The 18943-nt window shown below is 37.5% G+C and overlaps 1 protein-coding gene across 1 annotated transcript in view; it reads right to left on the reverse strand.

Annotated features, from left to right (window-relative positions):
• The window catches only part of eys (eyes shut homolog), a 152644-nt gene that overhangs the window by 8132 nt on the left and 125569 nt on the right, over positions 1 to 18943 (reverse strand). The window contains exons 41-43 of the mRNA XM_053332550.1: positions 16954 to 17062; positions 12398 to 12621; positions 3535 to 3707 (exon numbers count right to left, since the gene is read on the reverse strand). Of these exons, the coding sequence (XP_053188525.1) occupies positions 3535 to 3707; positions 12398 to 12621; positions 16954 to 17062 (506 nt within the window). The remainder of the gene's footprint in view (positions 1 to 3534; positions 3708 to 12397; positions 12622 to 16953; positions 17063 to 18943) is intronic.

Genomic DNA, 18943 nt, shown 5'->3' on the forward strand with positions numbered 1-18943 from the left:
GCTCTTCACCGAAGACACCTTGCATATTCTTCTGCAGCCCCAGGCGATGGCTAAGAGGAGTTCAGAGCTCCCCTATGCGACTGCCCTCAGCTCTGTTTGGCTGCTAAATTATTAATAAAGCTGGAAATGCTTCTGTTATCATCTCTAGTCTGGCAGAGTTGTATTTGCCTATTGTCTCACTGAATGGCCTCAGTGTTGCAGCTACAGCTATTTTTATTTTTAAGCTGCGGTGTCTTTAAATTGATCCCATTTTACATGATGATCCTTTTGCCCCCTAATAACAACTGAGCTCCGTGTCTGCTTTAGCATCTATTCAGACCAGACACACACATGTCACTCCATAATTGCAAAATTAAATTAGCTCTAGTTTGTTTATGGTGGCCTATTTACTTCTTACCCTTGAGTATACTGTGTGATTAAATATGGTATTTATTTATAAAAACAAATATTAGCAAATTTCACATTCACAGAAATTATTACATGTGACATACAATTATTTAGTTGATCAGTAATTGCTGTTATACTGCACAATATTTGTTTGTTGTTATTTATATTTTATCCTTGAAAATAATGACTTTCCAGCTTTGTACAATGAGCATAATACAGTATAAACTATACAATACTATCACATCCATGAAAACAGCTCTGCTTTAATTACCTCGCTGAGGCTTACAATGTTGAAATCCTTGTAAAGACAGCCAGATAAGTGTTGATTCTACTGTTGATTTAACTTTTCAGGCCATAGTTTCTAATGTTATATTCAATTTAATTAAATTGTAAGCGACTAAATAGAGTTAGCGTGACATCTCTGACACAGTCTTTATAAACACTGAAAACAATAAAACATTTTCACAAAGGTGATACTGTATTATATTACATTAATATATTTAGACTTTTGTTGTCTAGTTTGTGAATCATCCATCTACATATATAATTCACCTAATATTGAAAACTTTGAAGCTCCATATTTTGCATCTATCCTGCAGGCAGGTTTAATCTTATACACTAACTGTGAGCCTGTGACGTTGACTTTACTATCAGTTACCTTTGGGTGTGCTAAGCAGGATATATTCAGAATCACAAAGGCCTATAATAACTCATATGATGTAGGAGGTATAAATGTAGTGGTGAGTAAATCTTTAGGTTTCTGTTACTCATTTTGCTCAGTCAACCGCTACACAGACAGCAACTGAGCAGTGTATTTCATACTGTTTGTACAGACAATTTGATAAGAAATCATTTTAGTTTACTGGTATACAGTAATGTGTTCTTACTCATGGTTTCTGTTAGCTAAGCTGTCATTTCCCAATACTAAGAAATACTGTGCAGTGGCAGGGTCAAGGCAGCTGTTGGTTACACAACATATTATTAACAGAAGAAGAAGAAGGAGCTTTTGCACTGCACGAAAAGCATTGTTTTCAATTGGTTTTTTTTCTGTGCTCAGTCTTAACATGAATCTTTAACAGGAAGCATGGGCAACTTGTGTACAAAGGTAGACCATTAATAATTCTGAGTGAAGTCATCTTAAATATCCATTAATGTTTCACGAACTCGACTCTTGAGGCATTCCAGCACTTCCTAGTCTTCCCTTTCCTCCATTTCCTGCTTGTTCACAGACCAACCTTATCAATTAAAGTGCACATGGGAACTAAACTGAAAATATTACGTGTAAAGATGAAAAAACATATTGCTGTTTCGCTGTGTATTTCAAGTTTTTCTTCACCTTTTCTCAAATAGAGAACAAGAAGGAAAAGTGCCAAACTATCACTGTCAGTATTTTACTGAAGACAACACATGAGGAAAAGCTCTACAAATCTCATGTTCACAAAAAGCCTCAAGAGGCAGGGAGAGCTCAGGAGTGATCAGTTTTGACTCTGATCTTATCTGATGTTATCAGCATTAAAATTCAAATGTCAGCCATATATGTGGTGTGACACGTGGAAGGTTAGATTACTGTGTTTGGCATGTGGGTGCTGAGAGTCTGTCAGGGGCTGTGGCATGGCTGAGCAACCTTATATGCCAAGCACCCTGCTGCTCCTCCAGTCAGTTTAGCCAAGCAAAACCCTTTGTTTCTGGGAACCATAACTTAAGGAGCCTCTTTTTTATGATACTACTGTTTTTAGAATTGCAAAATAAGCACAGTACAACAGCTACTGAACCACTGTAGAATAGAAATTCCAATTTTCTATAATTTCTAAGTCATTCAGAAATCAGTAAGTCAAACCATCAGATTTCTTCTCACTGTCTTTTTTAATTTTGTAAATGAACACAATTGAATGAAGAAGACAGCCATGCTAGCAGCTCTTTGATGCTGTAGCAGTGCTTTGAGATAAATTAGCATGCTAACGCTTTCAGTAAACAATACTAACATGGTGATGTGTAGCAGGTTTACCATGTTAACCATCTTAGTTTAATGTTAGCTTAATGGTTACATTTTAGCACTAAACACAAACAGCTGAGGGTAAAAGCATTGGTTACTTATACCCTCACATTTGATTTATTCAATATGAGACAAAGCATGACCTGATGATGGCATGATAGATGTTTATTTATTTATTTTTTGGTTCATTAAACAGGGACAGCACACATTAAATGCTGTAAATGCGCCGGAGTTAACCAAGAGGCTATTTTTCATCTGTGTAGTCCCTGGACAGATGTTACAAAGTGATCACCAGTCATTAAGATTCATCCTCTGGGGACCATAAATGTCTGAGCAGAATTTCTTGGCAATCCATCCAAACAGAAGTTGTTTTGATACAGTGTCAGTCTGGACCATGAAGTGGTGGACCCACCATCGCTAGAGCCATGATGCTAGCGTGGTTAAAAACACAGCATATTCTTACAGTCAAATGCAACATACATATAAGAACAAGAGTTGCGTTAATTCCACCGTCAGTGCTTCAATAACTGATGCTTACTTTTTTTGTGTTTAAATATACTATTTGACACAATCCACGTGTTTTCAATTACAATTAGTCCTGGTTAGCCATTCAGCTTTTAATGAACCCTGATCAAATCACTTTTTATTTCTGTGATATGAAATAGAAAGTTATTGTACACCAGTGTATTGTGTTACACCAGAGCTCACAATAAAAAACAAGTGACCACAGACAAGCAGAAGTGACAGCTAGATTATTAATATTGTTCGTAATATGAGAACATATCAACACCCAGCTACAGTGCAGCTGAAGTTTGACATTTTAAGAGAAAAAAAAAATCCTCTGAAAAGTTACTTTGCTGAAATTACTGTTAAAGGAAAATAAGACCTTGTGAACTAAAAAGAGTAAAAGCAGCCATGAGTTTGCCTTGATTATCTGAATCTATTGCTAGAGGAGGACATTTCTGCATTCTCAGCAGAATTTACTTTAATTCCATTACTTTAGTTTCATTAATTGTTAATTACTCAACAACAGACACTCACATTCTAACAACTGCTCAGGGCTCTCATTCACAAACCGTTTGCAGATCAGCCCCATAATAAAGCTGGTAAATCTACACTGCAGTGATCTGTGTGGAGATGTTTGTAACACTTACGTTCTTCACACAGCAGACCTTGTCTTCCGTAAGGGCAGAGACATACAGCCTCCAATGGCGACTTTGGGATGCAAGTGGCTCCATGACCGCAGGGGTTGCGCTCGCAGGCAGTGAACTGGCACAGACGGCCTGTGTAGAGCGGGGGGCACTCACAGAACCAGTCCTCAGCATCACTAAACATGTACACATACAGGGAGACATCATTAGACCAGAGGTGAAAATGGACCATGACATTGTAGCAACATGTGCAGATGCTTTACAAGCTCACACAGTGGCCTACAGAACACACAGGGAGAGGAGTGACTGCAAAATAACCGACCCCGTAATGGGTGAAAGATTCAAAAAGATGTTAGGAATACATGTTTCCAGCCTGGTGGAATACAGGATATATGAGGTCCACTGAAGCATTTGTATAGTGAATGTACTGTGATGGGAAAATAATCTTGTTATGGATTTATACGTCTAAGTGTGACCAGCAGGATAAATCTGGGTGGGGAAAGAGGAAAGCCCCTCCCTCATTACTACCACTGAGGTACCCTTGAACAAGGCCCTTAACCCCAACTGCTCCAGTAGAGCTGCTCGGTGGTCAACAGATCAGACTGCGGTTGTACTGGACAGCTTCCAGCTGTGAATGTGTAACTGTGTGAATGTGATCAGGGTGTTCTTGAAAAAGAGAGTATTGCTCTCAGTGAAACTCCCTCCTGAATAAATAAAAGGTGAAAAAACAAACAGCTACTGCAGAGGCAGAGTTTACTTCACATATCTATTGGTAAAGGTAAACACACTCACACACTGAAAAACACCAGCAGAAAGCAGATGATTAGTAGTGTGTCAGTAGATTTATAACCAGAGATTGTACATGATTTTCTGTGTCTTCTTTCCTCGATTCATATGCGTGTGCTTCCTCTCTTGGCAAGGAGAGGAAGGTGATCTAGCATGCAAAGTAATATTCAGACAGGGACTTTATAAAACGCTCTAAAGATGTGCACAACTTTGAAAGGTATAATATCAGATAGAGGAAGCATTGGTGGGTTTTCAAAACTATAAATTAATAATGTGTTGTGAGAAGCAGCAGTGCAGGATGTATTTTGCTTCTTGAGAAACTAGCTTCTAGAAATGAAATATTTACATTCTGTCACCAGAGTTGAGCATTGTTAGAAATGACTGTACTGATGTACAAAAGGAGAAGCTATATAATGCAGTAAAAACTTCTCCTGTATGATTATTAACTGGCTGCTCAATTTTGAGACATTCTAAGACACAATGATACACTGCTACACACTGTCGCTGCCAATTGTGCCCATTATTTGCAAGATAACATTTACAGATGGAAATTGTCATGTTGGTAGTAGGCTATATTTGATGTGGAACAGACCAGGTAGTATTATTTGAATATTGTTTGACATGCCTCTAAGAGCAAGAATCAAATATTTAATGGAGCACCTCCGAGTACAGTCTCTCTTTTCCAATGCTTTGAGTGCTGCTAATTTGTCCCTCGCATTGTCAGATGGTGTTTATATTAAAATGTTGGTGACACAAAAACTGTGTGGGTTTCCTCCAGATGCTCCAGTTTCCACCCACAGTCCAAAAACATGCAGGTGAGGTGAATGGCTCTAAATTGCACGTAGGTATGAATTTAAGTGTGAATATGTTTAAGCTGTGACAGAATGAAAGCTTAGTTCAGGGTGTACTGTGCGCATCATAACCATAGCACATTGTAATCGACTGCAGCCCACACAAGCCTGCACAGGATAACATTACAGTGCATTCATTTGGCAGACGCTTTTGCCCAGAGCGATGTACAATAAGGGCAATCAAATTCAATAGGAACAAAAGCAGAAAAAAGGCACTGACTCGCGTTGTTCTCTCCTGACTAGATCATTGCTTGTGTTGTATTAACTCTCAGATGTATGTCGCTTTGAATAAAGGTGTCATGTGTTGTAATAATCATAATGTCATCCCAAAGTATAGAAAAAGCTTGGATGAACAGGTTTTGTTATTGTTTATCTTTTTTTTTTTTTGCATGTTATTTGAGTCAAGTATTTCTTTGCACTCAACAAGACTAATCTGTGTTGCTGAATAGTAACACACCCAGAAATGGCGGATGAGGAATCACACAAAACATTGCATAAATACTAACCTTGAAACAACTCATTTTACATTCATTGGATAAATAACTATTCTATTCAGGTGTGTTGAGAGCAATTAATAGAAATCAACAGTCTGGTGGAAGTTGAATTCAGACAAAAAAAAAGTTTGTCTTTGCAAGAGATACGCGTTAAGTATGCTTGTACCCTCATAAAATAATTCTCATCTTCAAAAGCTGACCACATGCAAAATTTAAGGGAAAATTAAATAATGATAAATAATAATAAATAAAAAAGGGATTATTATAGGAGCACAAAAAAACAAAAAACAAACAAGTAGCAGATATTTCTGGCTCCAAAAAGGTAAAGTGTATGGAGAAGAGAGGAAGGAGCATGTTGAAACCACTTGAGATTTAATTGGCCTAATCAAAAACTTGATGTGTGGGGTGACAAAAGGTTACTTTAATTTCCCCGAGGCAAACCTTTTGATTACCAATTGTAGTAATGTTTGCAGACTAATTATGAATATGTATCACTAATGCATAAAGTTGGTGCACGCCATTTCTCACGCCATTCAAAGACTGCCCAGCTATCGCACACAATGTCTAAATTATTAAGGTAGACTACATTTTTGATCTAATGACTACCAGATAAAGTGATGAATTATTGACCATCTAGCTTATGATATGCCTGTCAGCTAGAACAATACACTGTGCGGCTACATGTATTTCTCAAAATTCATCCCTTGTAGCTTATATACAAAACCTTTCGTTTTAAGTGCTTGTTGGTATGCAAATGCTGGTCTACAGTAAGTCACTGATGAGGCTCTGCTGCCATAGCAGTCTTCAGTTCTCTGGATGAAAGCATTTTAGCCCACTTCATCCTTTGTTAAAATGAAAAGGACCACTGGTTTCAGGAGATATTATTTATAGAGACAAACTGCTTTGGTACTGAAACACCATTTGCTCTCCAGCATTGTAAACAGCCAATTGGACACAATTATACCACTGTGATTCTTGGTGGGAGGCAGGAAAAGTCATTTGAACGCTGACTAGTCCTTCACTCAATTATTTGTCATCTGAATTTTAATACCAGCAAAGGGATGAAGTGGAATTTACACACGCCGTTCACCTGACGTACTCGGGCTCCTGTTTGAGCAGACGGCTGTTCGATATTCTCCTGACCTCTTCCAGGCACCCTTGCAAACATTTCTTTGGCGGCGAAGAAGGGTGATGTCTGTGAAGTTTCCATCACAGTGTCTTTAGAAACATACTGCCACAGAAAAAGCATACTTTAGATGATGCCTGAAATAAAATCCTTATAGAAAGGAGGCATAAAGCGTAACTCAGTAACTCTTCTCAAGGGATCAGACAAAATTTCTCCAGTCCAACCAAGAACATAGTGCACTCTGCAAAAAGCTGCACTTTTCTGTAGCACTTTTAAAGTATATTCATATGTTTAAACTCCTGATACACTAACTGAAAACGAAAAAACTTAAAACTCCTTATAGAATGCTGTCTCACAAACAAATGTATTAATTTCAGACTTCAACACGGATCACCTGTCTTTGGCAGTCAGCTGTCTACCAACCAGTTCTACCAGCAACATTATGGGTAACATCTTCTCAAAATGTATCCAGTACTGTAACTGCATGCTGTGATAAAGCACAATCAATGTTCTTTTTTCTCACAAACCCATAGCTTGTAAATAGCAACCTTTTTATCAAGTTCTACCTACTTGTATTAAAGTGATGCAGCATTACCAAGAAAGAAATAAGTGAAATATTGAGCTTGCATTGTTATTGGAACCCAAAACTGAAACAATCTTTCAAAGAAGGAAAGTGACTGATATGAGAACGGGGTAAGAGAGAGAGAAGAAAAAAAGAAACACCACCATTAAGTGAAAAATGGAGAGCTTCTTGCTTCTGTTGGATGAATAACATAATGCATAAAATAACAATATTTTTGTCAAGATTGCTGTTTCTAACACAACCTAACAGATATCTTTATGTGAAGGGCACAATAGTTTCCAAAAAAGTATTCTGCAGATGATGTCTTAATGCACATGTGGCTGCACACCATACATGTATTACATTTCCTCAAATCTATGACACATTCCTGTATGCAGGTTGTACTGTCCACCAGTGTAAAGAACAATTATGTTGCCCTTTATGTCTAATTTGATCACTTACATTGCTGTAAAGTAAGATTTGATTTTGTGCATTTGCACTTTATTTCTACCGATTACATCCTATATAATTACCATTATAGACTTTTGCAAATATTTACAATGATTACAAGGTGGATCTCTGGGTTTTAGCAAGGTCACAAAATAATTATTTTGTACCTGAAAATAAATTCTGAGTCATCAGTGCTAATGCAGTCAAACAGTCTACAGTATACGCCTTCCATTCACAGCTTAATTCCAATCAAAAAATAAATAATCAGATGTACTACTTGAGAGGTTTTATCCAGTCAAATCTAATAAATATTACCAAAACAATAAATCTGTGATGTAAAGATGCAGAGTTCTGCTCCAAAAGATATTATTTGATTCGTAATAAACTTTTTAATAAAATACTCATCTTACTTACAAATTGTAAGGATAAGGGTGGTGACATTCTTGATTTTTTCTTTTTGTCCACAAATCTCATGAAAAGGCTAAATTCAAGTTGATCCTAGTTGCAAGTATTGTCTTAGTAGCCTCATAGAGATTACTCCATGTGTCATAAACCTACAATTTATTAATGTGCGAAAATTGGCCTTTTCAAACAATTAAACGGTATATATTTACACCCTGTTTTATTAAAGATTTATCTTCTTAGTGAGAACGAATCCCATCTGAATCTCATTCAGAAAAGCATGATTATTATTTTCATTCATCATTATTTCAATGCATTATTGCATATGAGACAGCCGAGAATCTTTATGAGCACAAACTGAACTTTCTACTTAACTTAATACTTATGTACTGAAGTATGTCAAGGTTACATAACTTATTTTTATATAACAAAAATGTCTATATGTATAGAATAACCAATTTGGCCACCCCCCCCCCAAAAAAAAAAACAAAAACACATTGCACAGTTGTTTTGAATGCACTTGTCCTCCAAAATTCAAAGGCACAATGCAATAAACACTGTAATGAGCAAGTACTCCTCAGGGATGGCAATCTCACACAGGATGATAGCTATGTTTGTTTCTCATGTTGAATTCAAATAATTGTTTTTTGGACCTTGAGTTATTTTATAGGCACTTTGAAACAAGTATAGCTAGAACTCTGTTAAAGATAAAATTGGTTTCAGTTTCTTTGCGGGGAACACTTGCAAGTAGTAAAATGAAGCATAAGAAGACTTCCCTGTTAAGTGGAGGCTCAAGTGCCACTGAACCTGTACCATTACAGAGCGGGCAAGGCATCGTCTCTACTGCAGCCAATTAGCAAAAAATGATTCTGTCTACATTAATTCTGCTATGTGTGTGTGTGTGTGTGTGTGTGTGTGTGTGTGTGTGTGTGTGAGAGAGAGAGAGTGAGCACACAGTATGTCTATCCCTCTATACTGAGTAAGAAATATAGATGCATTTATGTTGAAACAGTCTGTTCTGTCTTACTTCAGTAAGATCACATTCTGATGGAAATTTTTAAGGTGCCTACAATATTTTTTATATTAACAATGGATCAAGATTCTCTCCATGTGGAAGTGTGTTTCTCTTGGTAATGAACCCTCAAAGCATTATCACCCAATTCTACTCAACTCAGTTTCCCCTCAGGATAATTTTAACTTCTTTCAGCTCATTGTTTTGGTTTAATGGCTCTGAGACATCAACTGTATCAGCGCCAAATGGCAGACAAAATTAGTGACTACAGCAAGTAAACATTTAGCAGCTAAATAGCCAGATATATTTCTCAGGAGTTGGTGAGGAACAAAATTGGACTTAAATTTGCCAGGAGGCCTGAAACCCCACTCCAAATGAATACTTAACGTTGCTCCGTGTCTACTGGATGTGTAAACAGGCAACTCTTTATGAACAAGTGTGCTATATAAACTGAAAGGAAGATTAACATTATCGTGAAATATATTAAATTGCTTTCTTGCTGAGATTTACATAAGAAGAGTGAAGTGCCTGGACAGTAAATTAAGCTATAGCTAGCAGCCAGTTAATTAGCTTAGCTTAGCAGCTTAGTTACCAATGTAGAGCCAAACTAACCACTCTTAAGACCACTAATTAAAATTTTTGTTTAATCCGTACAAAACCCAAAACACCAAAGTGTTAAAAAGATTTGTTGTGGTTTTACAGGGGGTTATGTGCCGTACTGGCTTTTCCTGGAAACTCGCCGCGTCCCTGTGAGGTTGCCTGGCAACCAGCACAGAATCTATAAATTTATGCGTGGATCACAAAGCCTAACCCCTAATCCTTCCCATGTAATTAATACATTAATATTACATAAAACACACCAGTAAACATGAGTATTTTAAAGATGCTGTGTTTGCTGATTTCTATGCTTGTGATGTTCCTTCTGTCTCATTAAAATGTGAATATGCTACATATCAAGCATACTGTAGTGTCCTCTTAATGAAAAAACAATCAAACAAGGTCTAATATGTGTAATGCTTACACAAAATATAAATAAACATGACAGTGAACATAGCTGGGTGCAATATACATGATCTTGAATTCAAGCCCCCATGCCCTAACCACAGGGTGCTACCACCTGCTCCCATAAAAGGCTCATTGCACACAGAGGCACATAGGGATGCCATCAACAGCAGCACCTCATCATGACATCAACTGACAAGGAACAGGGGATCCAGGTGCACGTTTCCTGTCTCTCATGGCACCCACTAAAACTGGTCAAATAAGAGTATGTCTGCATGTGGAGTACATGGGAGGGATTTTGTAGTCACATTTTACACATGAAAAATAAGTAGTTGTACCTAAGTATTTAATCAACAGATGATTACATGTTGTGTTTAATATTTGTCTGACTATATACTGTATGTGCTGGTGTGTTTTGTTCTAGTGTTCTTTGCTAAGTGCTTATCTGTGTGTACTTCTCGGAAACATGTCTTTTTTAAATATCTGTTCTAAGTCTAATGATATGGCTTGTGCAACATGCAGCTGAGGTTTATAATGACACCGATATCAGGCATCACAGATCCGGCACTGAAGAATAAAAAGGCCATGGTCCTTAGGTGCTGATTGCCTGGCTTTTCACATTGATGTCACTTAAATACCTAATATGTATGTATCGCCGCCCAACCACAAACCATTATCCTCTCAAGTTTAATATTGATATTTGTACATGCGTAGGTGAACAGAAAAACACATGAAAGGGGGAGAGTGCAAAAATTCCCCAATTGAACCCGCAATCAAAAGAATTCCTATTCATCCTATTATACTGTGGCAGTGAAATCGGGGGCAACTAACTGAACAGAGCCGTGTGAACTCTTGATGACCCCTACATGCTGAGTGGTTCAAGTGGATACTGCATTAACGCGTATTCATCAAACTGATAATTGCAAGGCCCACTCTTTCGCACATGACAAGTCAATGTGACCACAATGCCACCGGCTCTTAATTGGTATTCTTGGACCCATTCATATTCCAATATTCATGGTGCCCTTTTTCATTTCCTGTTTAATAAATGCAACTGTTAATTGATAGTGTCATAACACGATGAAGAAGCCATTTAGAGGAGCTATTTTCTGGATTACCCAAGGTGAAAGAGCATCTATGTAGTTAATGCATACTTAAAAAGACAGGCAAAATTGCTGGTAAGTGGGGTGTGATGGCAGTCTGATGAGCTGTGCTAGATAAAGATGAAGGAGGAACAGATCATCACACATTTGGTCCAGCATGAGGGATTCATTTTGGCCAAGGGATTACCTTTGCTGAACACAACTACTTCTTAACGTCTTTAACATGCAGTAATTGTGTCAATATCTGTTTTGTTATTCTTTCAGTTAACACTGCATTATTCATACTACTGAGAGAAATCATCATCACACATTGTGAATCCTCTGTCAGTCTGTCTAATCACAGAAAAAATATTTGATACAAACAATGATATTACATTTAAAACCATAAGGGGATTTAAAGATGTATTTCTGTGTTGGAAACATTTCCCTTCCGATTCATTTACTGTATGTTAATGTAATACATTATCTCTTCTGCCAGGAAACTGCTGAAGGACATTTTGGCAAGATGGTTTGTTATCTGTATTAAATGTCATATAATGTCAAAGCCCAAACCAGAAGTCATTAGCAGGAGGAGGATGGGAAATTCTGGACTGAGCAGAAAGTTGGAGAAAAGCAGGATCTGGTCAACAATGAGCTGACCTCTCTCATCATGTTGACTCTTAACAGGAGTGTTATTGGACTGAGGGAGAGCAGGTGCCAAAACACACTTACAACAATGCTTGAGTATTAACCAACCTTTGTAACAGTTGTTACTGTTAATCTGAAAATTTTAAAAATAGCATACAAGCTAGTGACACTCAGTTTAACCCTGAAACGGATATGACCTACATGGCTATACCCAAGGATGCCCCAATCAAACCTTTGCCTTTTACAGCACAATCATATCCAGTAAACACACTCTGATAGAAACATGCATGTCTGCATCACTAAGTCTTTTCAGCTGCAGTTCATCACATTTTTGGGGTAATTTCTTGCATGCTATATATTTTTGGACAAAGTATTACAGAAACTTCTTCTTGGTGGCTTTCAAGTTCAAAGATAGTTTAGTCATTTTTAATTCATGTATGAGGTGACCTACCTGACACAAGTTCCTCCATTACGACAGGGAAGGTGTTGGCAGACAGGCGGGTCACAGTTGTTGATGTTTCTCCCTTTCACTGCCTCACCCACCAGGTAAATCTCCTTTGAGTTGACCTGAAGTTCTCTGATACATCCAGTGAATCTCTGTGCTCCCTTTGCACTCCCATCATGCGTCCCCCAGTGGGATGAGACATCCCCAAGAAAAATGGGCCCAAAGGTTCCCTGTAAAAAAAATGGTAGAGAGCCAGTGATCAACGCTATCGTTTACTAAATCACACTGAATCATATATGTGTCCCACTTCACCTACTAACTGTGCAGCTACTGTAAAAACAGATTTTCAGTATCAGAGGGTGTGAATATATCAAAATGAATCTAACACTAGTGAGACCTTGTTGTATATTAAGACCAACAAGAAAGATTAACACCATCACCTGCTTCAGCTTAATGCAGTTTTATTTAAACAATAAACAGCAGTGATGTCTTTTCTTTTTCAGTTGTACTGAGAGAGAGGTAGAGTAAACTGAAAAAAAAACGTTGCAAGTTTTCTTTGATGAGAAGGTAATTGAGTAGAATGAATGCAGATAAATTCTGTGAACTTGCAGTTTATCCTACCATGACGGACAATTTAACAAGTGAGGCTGCATTCACACCAAATCGGGCAATGCAGCACCTTCCTGCAGGGTTGGAGGTGTGGGTGTGTTTATTTGTGCTTTCGAATGTAACTGCCATCAAACTTTGCAATTGGGGATCATCAGTAAAGCCTAACTTTACTTTTAATGTTATCAAAAGAAAAGAAATGTCCTCCCCTTTACTTAGTTATGTCTTTGTCCTCCCTCATGGCAGGGTTGTACAGCTCTGATTAGTCTGATCACTGGCTTTCGATTGGCCACTCCAGTGTGATGTCAGGTTGCATCTATGCAAAAGTTGATTTTGTTTTAACTTCTTCCCACAGGATTGCTGTGGTTTCTTATGGTCCCCATCCCTAAAGTCTAAACACACTACCTCCATTCAATTGAATGGGATGACTGGATTTCCCCACCAATGCCTGATTTGGTGAAAATGCAGCCTACAGCGTAACTGTCTCTGCTACTGAAGTGAAGCTGCATTAAAAAAAAAGAAAAGTAGAACAAGAACACTTCATGTAACTTCATATTACACAGATCTCCATCACAGTGCTGACCTTCGCTTAACATGAATATTGAATACTGATTTCTACTTAGAAGATTTACATAACACTTTCATACTCCTGGAATGCATGGTGATTAATTTATGATGGCTATCACAGCTCCATGCACATTCTTTCAAATTATATAACATGGTAACAGTGGATTTCAAAATCTACAACAGCTTAGTCAAAGTGTTTTTCTGTTAAATGCATGAATACGTAGATTTTGCAATTTATCATTTGGTTCAATAATAAAGATCACAAATACTCACCTTGCCAACATAATTTAGAAACTTTCATGGTTATGTCCCATGAGAATAAATGCCTTTCCTGTTTATATGCTTCACTTTAGTCCAACACATTCTCTTCTGTTTTGACAGTTGCCAACAACTCAAGCGTGTTAATGTGAATACTTGTTTTTTATCATATCTGATCGTGGCAGATACGAGTGCTGCTTTTCATGCTACTACTCATTACATTTAATACCTCACTTTAAAAATGCTGGCCTCTCTTGTCATTTATTAAAATGGTTGAAGTTTGATCTGACAAGACATGATTCTGTTGTTATGGGAGGCTGTGTCAGAAACTATAAATCTTACTGATGGGGGCTTTTGAGGCTCAGTCCACCTTTCCATGTCTAAAGAATATACTGTAGAGAATGTGATTTTTATAATGGCACTGTGATAAAATTGTACTGAATCTGACGTTTCTAATTTCAGAATTTATATGACTTTGACGTCCCTCCAATGTAGCATGCGTCATGACTCTGCACTGGCGCCTGAGGAGAGGTGTTGGACAGCTGCAGTGGAGGTGTTCATTGGAGGGACAGTGAGGTGTTAGACCATATTATCATTTATGATGCCTGCTTAATTCGATCTGAGCTTTTAAATGACATAACTGATGCATATTTGAAAGCATATAAAAAGAGACATGTGACAGGGTTCATAGGAACGTGTATGTTATATCAATGCAGAGTTAAGAGCCCTAAAACTACCTTTAACAAAGCTGGAAATTCAAATAAAAGATGTAGCTGGATACTTTTACAATATACCAGAACTTATTTTATGTGATATAACCAGCTATGACCAACTGGAGCTGAATGATGACTATGGTCTGATATGGAATGACTTTATGGTGCCTTAAAGTATGTTTACCATGTTTAAGAGAAGAGTTCATTTGAAGGATTCACTGATGTAATATTCATGACTTTGTGAGTGGACTCACAGCATGAGTGCTGGATACTGATCTTTGAATTCTGTTTGAAAGCTGCAGTCAATGTTGTTTCTATTTCTATATATTGTTGTTTTCACTCATGTGTACCAGCTCAGACGAGTGACTTGTCACCAGGCAAACAGTGGATCTGTGAAGTTAATTGGCATCAAGCACCAAGTAGTAGTTAAAATGCAGCAGAAAAACCTTAAAAAGAAAAAAGTAATATGTTCACATTCCTACAGTTTTTGAGATTTAAGACAGTTAAACATATTTTGCTCTTAAAAGTCTCTCTGAAGTATCTTTGCTGATAGACTGAATTGCCAAAGAGGACACTGACTCAGTTTACTGACTTCAAGGGTTTCTATAATTACTTTCTATTTGACACATACCAGCTTATTTTAGTAACAGATGTAATAAATGTTGCACTGACATAAGCTAAACTGTGATTAGACTCCACAGACAGAACTAACTTCATGATTGTTCTAATGTTTGCCGCCAGGCCAACCTGTCTCAAGTTCCTCTGTGGGTTCATAACGTCAAATCAATTTCATTTAAACAGCAAAAAAATCACAAATGACAAATCACAGATTTGCCTCACAGGGCTTCACAATGTGTGCTGTGACACCCTCAGTTCTCAGATGTCATCACACAATGTAGACTGTCGATGCTTTATGATATTCCAGTTGTTCCCAGCATATCTAATCTTTTGTGTAATGTTATCTTATTAATTTGACCAAAACTGAAATCATAACTGGATTCGTATCTTACTATTTCTCAAAAGCCCTGGTATACATTAGACCTGAAAGAAAGCTGGCATAAGTCAACCACCAATCAATGTGCAACAAAACTGTGGTAGACCTTGGACTTCTCAAATTAGTAAATCATAAATCACATTGAGGGAGGTGAGGCATGTTGAGCCTGTGGGAAGGTTGAGCCCCTTTCAGCATCTTTGAAACCGGAAAACAAAATTATTAATTTAAAAGCTAATACAGGTGTTGTTAATCAAACTAATGAGCCAGAGTAAAAAGACCTGCCTGTGATTAACAAGTGAAATCTAGCTTAGTGCTATTTACATGCTTGCCAAGTGTGAACGTCATGGCAAATAATGTAACAGGTGCATATGTTTTTAATGGGGGCTCCTGTGTCTCATTCATTACACACGCTGCTGTTAGTTACAGTGAGCAAAGCTGACTTTGATAACTTGTAAGTAATGATGTATTTGTCATGAGTTGTATAGGTGATTAAGTGCAATAATAAATAAACTCATTAAATGATGTGACTATACTGTATATCCACAGGCAGCAGCTTAGAGCTTTAAGCTAAGATAAACAAACTAACTAGATGTTAGGATTTAATATTGTTTGAAATCGTTTGACAGTAGTGCAAATATGATACCTGAGCTTTGGTACTGAAAAACAAAACATTTTTCCAATATCTTACTTTTGAGGAATAAACAAGAGGAATATACAATTCACAATTTTTCTTTGAACAAAAGGCAAACTTCTCAAAAGCTGAATTGTGTCTAATCAGAAGCAGCATTATAAGTTAACTATGATTTAAATACAAGGGTTGTTAAATCAAAGAATAGTAAAGGCATTCTGTGCTATGGACACATTTAAATTGGGAACAACAAAGTTGTATATGCATTGTGAGGTTGCATACTCAGCCCTTGATTTATGTAGATTTTAAATGTAGCTGAATAATGAACCATAAATGCAAAACATTACCAAAAATATTTGGACTTATCTCAACTTCTCAATTAAAAAACAAGCTAAACTAAAAAAAAATATGAGATGTGACCTCAAACTAACATGACCCCTGAAAAGTTGTACTAAATGAGTGATTAGAGTGACAAACATATTTCCCAGACAGAGGAAAAACACATAAAAAAACTGTCTCTTTTCAAATTCATTCAAATTCATGAACACATCAGTGTATAAATGATCATCTGTGAAAAAACATGAATAAATGACATCAGATGTATTTCCTTTGACAGTTTGCATCTGGATAGTGGTAGTCATAAATGCTACAACATATTACAGTTTTAATTAACATTTTGATATGTGTAAGTACACTGCACTGTAAAACGAAAGAGGCATTATTATGGAGTGGAAATCCAAATTTAAAATAATGGTTATAGATTGGGGTTGATTTGACTGCAGTCAGGTCAGGTTACCTCGGACACGGGGTGTGAAACATACTCCTGGAGTCGCTGAGCTGTGCCATTAGCAACAGCTATTTCAATCATACATGGCCCCCCTTGTTTGCCAACAGGCAGATTGAATCTGTTAAGAGAGAACAGACAGAGATCAGTTAGACATGATGCTCCCCACAATATTTGACACTCACAATAAATCCAGCAAACCATGAAAAATATTCAGATGGAGACAGAGACGGAGCAGTCACAGTAATGGAGCTGCTAATGCGACCATTGAGACTATACTATAAACTGACTGTGTATGACTGCATATACAATACACACTATTTTATGAGAAACTTTATGCACTGGTAGATTGGGTTGGAAGCAACGGTGCGTTTGTGCCCCTCACAGCACCCAAAACCCAGGAGAGACAACAAAAATAGAGAATGGCTTTCACAGCTGGATTTAAATAATAACGCTAGAAATAGGTTTCTGCTCAGTGCTGTGGTGATATTCCTTAAGTTGTGTTCCTCAGCAGATATGAAATACACACAATCATGCCTGTAAATACATTTAAGATAAACCATGGAGTGAGATAACCAGTCAGAACCAATATCCATGATAATGCTTCAAATAAAGCATATAATAATGATGATAATAATAATAATAATAAAAAAACAAAAAAAACAATCACAGCAAAAACATGATCATGGGTGCCCATTATGTCATTCAGGATTAATTAATGATAAAAATGAGGGCACACACTAGATATACATTATAAACCTAATGAGTAGGAAGACAATTTTATCATTTGACCCTCTCGGTCTCTCTGGGGAAATATACAATTGTACCAGTCATTAATGTTGCAGCCATAATGTTAAGTAGTTGGTCTACTTGTGTCATATTCCAGCTTTGGCAAAGTCAAGTGATTCTCTTTCCCCAATTCATCATTGGCTTTACAGCCGCTGTACATAATAGCAGTCCCTTTACAGGGCTTTACATTATGCAAAAGGTTGCACACACCATGCCGCACACATATAGATGCTTCTGTTAAAGAGTAATCCACATAATGCACTTTTGTTCCAAAGGTTTATTTTCTATTTGCCTGTAAACCTGTAACACAAGTAATATGTTGTGTTTATTTGCAAATCTGCAAACGCCATTCAACCATTTTTTTTATCACTGTTGATGAGAAAAAATCCTCACATGTCTGCTTTAATGGCCAGATGGAAACAATCAGGGCAATCGCCCTCCTGCTAATTTGAAACAGGCTTCCAGGACGCCTCCCTGAGGCAATCACACGCATGCAACTTCAGGTAGGACTAATTACAGGTATGAAAATCACGAGAGCTGTTTTGTAGACCGCCCCCCCCCCCCCCTCCCCCACACACACACACAAATTAAGAAAAAACTTAAGACTCCAAATGTGAAATACAATCTAATGTCCAGGGGAGACATCCATCACCATCCACTACTGTGTGTTGGGAGTGTGACTGAGGTCATACTCCTGACATTAGCATAACCCTACATGATCTGTGAGTGATTTCAGAATATTACATTGCCCCGTTGTTTATTTCCACAAGAACATAACAAGATCCTAATGAAAAGACTGAAATATTGCAATCCATGCGTGTGTGCAAAAAAACAAAAAACAAAAGGGGGGGGGGGGGGCTGTTTGGTGAGGTATGAAACATCACAATATTGTTACAAAACACCCTCTTGCCGAAGGCAGTTGGTACATATTTTGGTGCTTACTACAGTAGCTTTTTATTTGGTCTGCTAATGCTGCAAAGACTGTCCCTGTGAGACACGGAGAGCATGCTCACTAAGCAAACAGGATGATGTTACTTGATGAGCTCTCGTGAGCACAGTGAATGCTCCACCAGGCTAATTTACATTGGTCTTGCTCTAAGGCAAAGATGACTATTTATGAAGATGACTATGACTTCTTTACTTTAGTTTAGTAGCTGGATAGCTGGGAATATGCCCCCCAGGCCCACATCGTCATCACCACCACACACACACA

The sequence above is a fragment of the Scomber japonicus genome, chromosome 14 (genome assembly GCF_027409825.1).
Source record: "Scomber japonicus isolate fScoJap1 chromosome 14, fScoJap1.pri, whole genome shotgun sequence".
Classification (NCBI taxonomy): domain Eukaryota; kingdom Metazoa; phylum Chordata; class Actinopteri; order Scombriformes; family Scombridae; genus Scomber; species Scomber japonicus.